A 7,764-nucleotide genomic window follows, 5' to 3' on the forward strand; every position below is an offset into this window, starting at 1 on the left:
TCATCGATAGTTTTTTTAAATGGAAACCCCCAATTTTTTTTCTTGATTCTGATAGCCCTTTTAATTGTCTAAACGACAGTATAAAAATTTTGTTACCTTACATAAGGAAATTTTTGAGAAAAAAAAATAATAAATTTGGAAAAAAATAAATTTTATAACGAACAAAAACAAGTCAAAAACTGTGTTAGTAAGCACTTAAAATGATGGAATTAAATGTTCGAATTGCCATCCCCCAGCTTGTTGACAATAAGCAAGTTAATGAAGAAATTCCGTCTGTTTTAGTTTTATCTAGTTTTATCCCCGCACCCAATCAAAATTAAAATTTCTATATGTTGTGTTTCTGTTAAATGAGTCATTTTCGAAAACGTTTTGTAAAACAAATAACACATACGAATGAAATTGACACTAACATTTGACTGTTTGATTTACCTACTTGATTTTTTGACTTGTTTTTGTTCATTATAAAATTTATTTTCTCCAACTTTATTATTTTTTTTCTCAAAAATTTCCTTATGTAAGGTAACAAAATTTTTATACTGTCATTTAGACAATTAAAAGGGCTATCAGAGTCAAGAAAAAAAATAGGGGGTTTCCATTTAAAAAAAGTATCGATGACGTCATCACTCGAAAACAAATGACTGCTTGGAATTTTCTTTGGTACTAAAACATGTATTTTTATAAATTAAAATAAAAAATTATTTATTAAAATTTAACATAAAATAACATTTTTAATTTACGATGCGAAAATTTCCGATAATAATGCGGAATCTGGAAAAGTGCCCCGAATGCTTGTAGCGTTTCCACGTTGAATGGCAAGGGAAATCCTCTCAAAAAGGAATTTCTTAGATTTTGAATCTCCTGATTCCGCGATAAGTCGGTCTCCGATGACATTAATGAAATCTATTGTTTCTTTGCACCAAGGGCCTAAGGTTTCAAAGGCTAAACCTTTAAATATGTAGTTTGACGAAATAATTGAACTATATTTGTTATGTTTGCGTTTGCAAGCCATTTCAGCGGCAAAACCTGAGACTTTAGATGTTTTCAATACGTAACTGTCTGCAATTAAAATTGACCAGTCCAAAGATTTTTTTGAAAAAAATTTTGTTTAATTTTTAAGGAATTTATTACATACTTTTGCCGCTCACTGTATGTAGAACGTTCAGTTGAAATCGTTAACGTTATTTTACGCTGCAAAAATGTATTTACAATCTATAAATTATTTTAATCACTTCTGTAGAAAATAGTAGATTATTATTTTTTTTTAATCCACTACGGTAACATTGCAATGTACGAGTATATCTTTGTTTACATTGTATTACCGTTAATAATAATAATAACATTAATTGATTTTTTTTGTCTGAAAAATTTTTTCCATATTTTTTTCATGTACATTTAAACATCCTCGATAAGGTAGTAAGTAGTTAGTACGCCAATTATGGGACACCCTGCATACTATTATTTTTATCTTCAAGCGGATCGCAGAAAAAAAAACGGACAATAAAGTTTACTTTTTAACGTTGAACGGCCATATTGTCATTTTTGATTTTGACATCTGTCATCCATGTACACGGACGACTCGTGCTACACCAGCGACATCGCTTAAATATTGGGTTTTTCGTGTAATTATTGATAAATAAATCGTGAGAAATGCTTCCAATGACCTTACATTTGACTCGGTCGAACCGCCTGTGGACATTTCAACTCCTAGGATTTGAAGGGTTTCAAGTCCACTTACAAAAAAAAAAACACTTCAACCTAGATTGATCTTAATTATGAAATTTTCTCACTGACGAAAAATTGTTTAAAAGGAACGATTTTAAATTTATTTAATACAAACTTTAATCTCTTTCTATAGATACATCACGTGATTAATGACGGAATGTAATATTGTTTCAGTTTCAAGAATGTTAGACGTAAGAAAATTAATTCGCGGAGGCGCACGGAAAAGGTGCTTGAACTGAGTTTTTCACTTTACACGGTGAACCCAATCAACTTGCAAATTACGAATTTAAAAAATACGCTTTCTTTAATCTAGCTAAACGATGGAGCGTAGAAAAAATAAACTTTGCAGTCAGTGTTTTTAGTATGATTAATGAAGCCACATTTAAGTCAAAGCGAAAACTTGTAACTTCTTTCAAGTTATTCAAAGTTGCATAATGTTCTTCATCACGAAATTCAATCAGTCTCTTTTGATCTCAGTTCTTACGTAACGAACAGGTACTGACTAACGAATTTCCATTTACAGAATGAAGAAATGGAACGGGTGAAGAATTTGGTTCTAAGCGGTAGAATCCCACTTCACGAAGCTCCAGAAAGTATGGCGGATCATCCCATCATGATGATCGAAAGACACTGCAAGAGGTTGATTGCTGCACGCCGGGCCAAGGTAAAAGAAATTGAAAGAAATAAAATTGTATTTAAAAAATATTTACTCGTTTCAGATTAAGATTCCAAAAGTGCACATACCCACTCACCTCTATTCTGATGACACACCTGATCCGCCTTCGGGACTTTCCATAGAAAACGGTCATGTCTTCAGAAAACCGTTTGAGAAGCTATGTAATCCTGTCAGTCGCTTCTTGCCACCTGATGATTATCCTCCGTTCGACGAGTTCGAAGATGACAGTGAAGAGGAAGAGGAAGGTGATGCTGAAATTGATGAAATACCTGGGGGACAAGCTGCAACAGTTGATGCAACTGGTGAAGACGTCGAAGAAGAGGAGCCAGAGATAATAGACGAGTATATGTTCTCACGTGCTGAGTACGACAGACTTAAATACGAGAGTCCTCTCATCAAGCAACTGAGGAAATGCCAGGTAAATATATATTAATTAATAAAGGTTAAATTCCCTTCTACAAAGACACTGTATTGTATTCCAAAAGGTTTAAGGTAAAATTGAAAAAATATTTATTCTGAGCACATTTCCCTGTCAATTTATTAACATTTAAAGTAATATTCTTAAAATTGTTTGTGTTTGATTTTCATTTGACCTAAAAGCAGTATTCTTTAGTAATTAATTAATTTTTGTGTTAATATATTCTCGGATACTTCCATGACAAATATTTGTCTTCCAACGCACAAAATGGACCAGAACGACTCAATTTACAAATCACATTTTATTCAGGTCATTTTCGTGATGTTAAAAGAGCAAGCTTACTAGATAGAATAGACTGATGCATCGTCCATAAATAAAATTGTTTTTTGACTCATATTGCAGCGCAATCAAGAAACGAGCAATGTTGTTTACAAACAAATTCACATTTTGTCTTTGTGATTCTATCACGTACAGAAGGAAACTGTACGTTGGAATACAATATTAAGTAAATAGCGATGTTTGCGTATGAACTGGTGATCCGGAAAAGTGATTAACGATATATAGCGGTACAAACATGTTATTCTGGTTGCTCTTCACAATCAAAACAATTTTTTTTTTAATGAAATAGGACAAAATATAATAAATACAAGGTATTTCACGAGTGATAATGAGCCCGGCGGAATAGAAAATGCAACCCACAGTACATCAGGAGGAAAAGCCGGATATTTATCGCCTCGATGTCCAGGTTTACGTTCCAATGTATTGTGGGTTGCATTTTCTGTTCCGCCAGGCTCATCATCACTCGTGAAAAAGTATAAAATTATTTGACAACATGACAACAAATGGTCAAATACTGATTAAAACCCACGTGAGAACTGAGAAGCCTCTTCTCGAGTCAACTGTTTTTTAAGATAGATCAACGGTAAATAAATCGACACAAGAGATCAACAAGGAATGTGACTGCAGTATTAACCGAAAGTACAGCTTCATATCAACTTGACAGATGATCCAGAAATCTTAAACCAACCGCGCAACAATCCAACCTGTTGACACGAAGAAACTATTGATTTACCCCACACACAATGAAATATATGGTCAAAATGTTCCACTTCAAGTTATACTTAAAAAAACTCCTAAGCAGATTTAGCCATCATTAACCAGAATCTGGGTAGATTTTTGCAAGGTTTGCTACCATGGATAAAAATTCAAATTCCTCACTTTGCGAGTCAACGCGCTTAAATTCAGAATGAAGAATTTCCCATCTCGTCAAAAAATTCATCAACGAACAAAACAGGACGAGTTATTGCAATCGTTAAGAGTGTCTATTTCCGTAAAAAAATTAATCCAATCAGGTTGCTGTTATATTTGAATTTCAGCCAATGACAAGCAAATGACAGCGGTAATCAAAGCATTCGATGTATTAATTGCCGCTGCCCTTAACTTGTCACTGTCCAAATTTAGTAACGTACTAATTGGACTAAATTGTTTGAAAGAAATATTCTCCCAAAATATCCTGCGTGTGTATCAAACTATGGATAACTTGACATGTTCTCTGGATATAATTAATTTCCTAAATACCATTAAAGAAAATAAAGACCACGACTAGTACATACCATTCCATCAAGACAATGTTGCAATCACATGGATGGTATCCAAAATGCTGGTTACAAAATATTGAAGCAACTCTGCTTACTTAACAGACTTAGCCATCACTGATTACTCTTTATTCTTAAAAATAAAAAAGTACCTTCATAGTACTCATTTTTCGGACGATATTGCTTCAGTAACGACCGATTTTTTTTAAAGACGCCAAAACACTTCCTCGAACTTTCATTAAATGCATTAGTATCTTAGATGACTAGATTGAGAAGTTGCTTAAATTTTCCTAGTCTACGTTTATGTCAAGAATAACAAGTACCTGATAAATCATTGTTTTACTTTATAAATAAATATATAAAATCAGTTTGGTATAGTCCTTGTATCTTCGTAAGGAATTCTGACTTAAGTCATAAATAAACCGAACAAAGCCCCACTTAAAGAAATTGATTGGGATATTGTACTTGTCAATCACTAGGCGGTCTCGGAGAAAAAAAAATTACCTGAGGTAGTACTCAAAATATTTGTCGGAGACGGTTTAGTGATTGACAGGCACAATATGTAAATTTCTTTAAGTAGGTTCTTTGTTCGGTTTATTTAGGGCTTAAATCAGAATTCTTTACGAAGATACAAGGACTATACATGTAGTAGCAATGTTTTTATTATAAATATAGAGTGATCAACAAGGACTGAAGCTGTTGGCAACAATGACAACATGATAAAAATTTCAGTGAAGTTGGTAGCATTAGATTTTCAGTTGTCAATTTTGACGGGCAAATTCAAACTTCAAAATCAAGTGTCATTTTTTTCCCCAAGTCAGTTGTTACCTTAGTTGCGTTTAGGCAGCATTGCACGAGCTTGGTACAACGTTACCTGCAAACAGGTGATGTGAAAAAGGCAAAACCTACAAGTAGAACATCTACGCTCACAGAAGATGTAGTCGAGAACGTTCGAGGTAGAATGGAACAAAGCCCTCGAAACTCAATGCGAAAACTTTCACTCCAAAAGGGTGTGATTCTTATTTAAAACATATGCATCCAAAGTTCTTTGTTGGGCACGTTTAATGCAGGGCCTAATAATTCTTACCATTAAAAATCCCGTCATTCCTTTTCCTTACTTTACAGGCTTGTCATATGGAAGTTGCCTAACCATTTTAAAGAAGAAATTAAAGTTCCACCCTTACAAATTTTCCCGGATCCAATCCCTGCATCCCGCAGACTTTCAGCTTGAAAATAATAACGCATAAAACATGTTTCTGTTTCTCAGGAGGGGCATGCGGGCACGGCCTGTCGCTTTTATGAATATTGAAACAGTGGGCCATTTAATTAAGTATGGCTAATTACTTTTTATACTGTTTTTGGTCGTTTTGTACGTATCGTGTTTTAAAACTACCAACCCGTAACATAACCTAAATTTTTTGACATTCACAACTTGCAGCGGGTGCCAACACTGACGCACAAAAAATGTTCATACTTTGGGAATATTTTGCTGTCATTTGCTGCCAACAGCTTCAGTCCTTGTTGATCACGCTGTATAACAATAAATTTAAAAATCCAATTCTAAATTTTTAGTGTGGAAACTAGTACCTTTTTCAAGATGTCATAAGTATTTAAAAATTAATATAGCTGTATAGTGTTGTTAATTAGTAAATAAACAATTACTCAAATAGTAATTCCGAACGCGATAAAAAGTAACATTTATAATTTTTTATAATTTTCATTTGAATTCCAACGGGTTATATTTGAAATGATTAAAAATAATAATAAGTTTGTTTAATATTTATAATAATAATTTTTGAGTTAGTATCTATAACTATCACGGAAAATAATTAGAATCAAAAACAAACAACCCTGACAATTTCTAAGATAAAATAATTAAATATTGTCGTAAAACAATAATACTTTTTTAGTACAAATAAATCTCTTAAATTTACTTCTAAAAATAGTATACGGTCAATTTGAGTTGAATAGAGCGTTAAATAATGGAAGAAAAGCAACGATAAAGGATTCCACAAATACACCCACGTAGTAGATGAATTCCATTCACGTGGCAGGGCAACGTAAATCCTGGAATGGTGTTCAGCAGTTATCATTTTATAACTGATTGATTTATCCTCGACTGTTTACCATTCGTAAAAGTAACGGGATGCAAATAACATACCCATTAAAATGTTACGTTTTAGAATTGATTACGCATAAAACACGAGTATATTTTATATTAATTTACTCATGGCACGATGAAAAAATCAAAGGAGCAAATTTTTAATTTCACGCTACAAAAGAGACTGCTTCCGCTTTTTCTATGAACAAAATCTTAAAAGCGTCAAGATTTCATCTTAAAACACCATTTCATGTCATTTGATGTTGCAGTCAGAGGTTATCCAGCCGAGAGTTCTGAGATGTCTTGAAAAAATATTTCAGAAGGTTATAATTATAAATTACAGTATATTATCGGTGGCAGCAGTAAGTTTAATTATTTTACGATTTTGTTTTCATTATTTTGACCTGTTATTTCTTATGAATATTGCAAATAACGTTTAAATTGTTTCTGTATTTAAAAAAATCTTTGTTTTTTATGTAAAGTGAGAGCTTTTCTAGACCAAAACGTACTTTTAAATAAAACTGCTCAACTCAATAATAATTGAAAAAACTACAGAGTAAAACAGAAGTAATTATGAGAAACATTTTCATTCTAGCCACTGTTAAAAAGGCAGACTAATCTGGTATAAAATTTTCTTGGCTTTATATTAATTACGAATGTTGTTGTAAAAAGAAAACTATGTAATGAACCCAGAACAAAGCGACGTTTTAACTTTAAACAAAAACTAAAAATGAATTATTTATCACACATTTCTTGCTTTCAGACCGTGGAAGAGCTATATGCCTTAGCTGACGAAATAATCGGAGTGTTGAAGACTCTAGAAGCAGATGCCCCGATGCGGGCCACAAGTGAAGACACCATATTTTCAGTTGCTCCAAGTTCAGCAGTTACAGATGACGCTTCAGCTCGTGAACCGAAGAGTGACGCAGCTTCAATAGCAAGCGGCCAAGATTGATAATATACTTGTAGTGGTGTTAAGCGTAAAATTTTAACATAAATTAAGGTTATTGTAAAAAGTTTTCTGTTTTGTAAAATGTGATTAAATGTGAGATGTCTGTCTTCAGCAATTGCTTTATTTTTATCCTGACCCACTTCAAATAGGTACCTTTCAGAGAAATCCTTTCATCAAATCGAATTAGCTCCCCTTTTCTATTGATACTGGTAGTGCTATAATCAAAGGCATGGTATTGTTTCACTCCGTAGGTCTATAATTGGGTTAATTTACATCATTGTGTGAAAATATGATTTTAAA

At 32.9% G+C, this 7,764-nt stretch overlaps 1 protein-coding gene across 2 annotated transcripts in view; it reads left to right on the forward strand.

Annotated features, from left to right (window-relative positions):
• Positions 1–7,575, forward strand: part of LOC138131654 (uncharacterized) — an 80,112-nt gene extending 72,537 nt beyond the window's left edge. For both annotated transcript variants that reach the window (XM_069048788.1, XM_069048786.1), the window contains exons 3-5: positions 2,246–2,386; positions 2,442–2,816; positions 7,276–7,575. In XM_069048788.1, coding sequence (XP_068904889.1) covers positions 2,246–2,386; positions 2,442–2,816; positions 7,276–7,467 — 708 coding nt within the window. In that variant the 3' untranslated portion in view covers positions 7,468–7,575. The remainder of the gene's footprint in view (positions 1–2,245; positions 2,387–2,441; positions 2,817–7,275) is intronic.
• Positions 7,576–7,764: the final 189 nt, after the last annotated feature.

Source organism: Tenebrio molitor, chromosome 5, assembly GCF_963966145.1.
Source record: "Tenebrio molitor chromosome 5, icTenMoli1.1, whole genome shotgun sequence".
Taxonomy (NCBI): domain Eukaryota; kingdom Metazoa; phylum Arthropoda; class Insecta; order Coleoptera; family Tenebrionidae; genus Tenebrio; species Tenebrio molitor.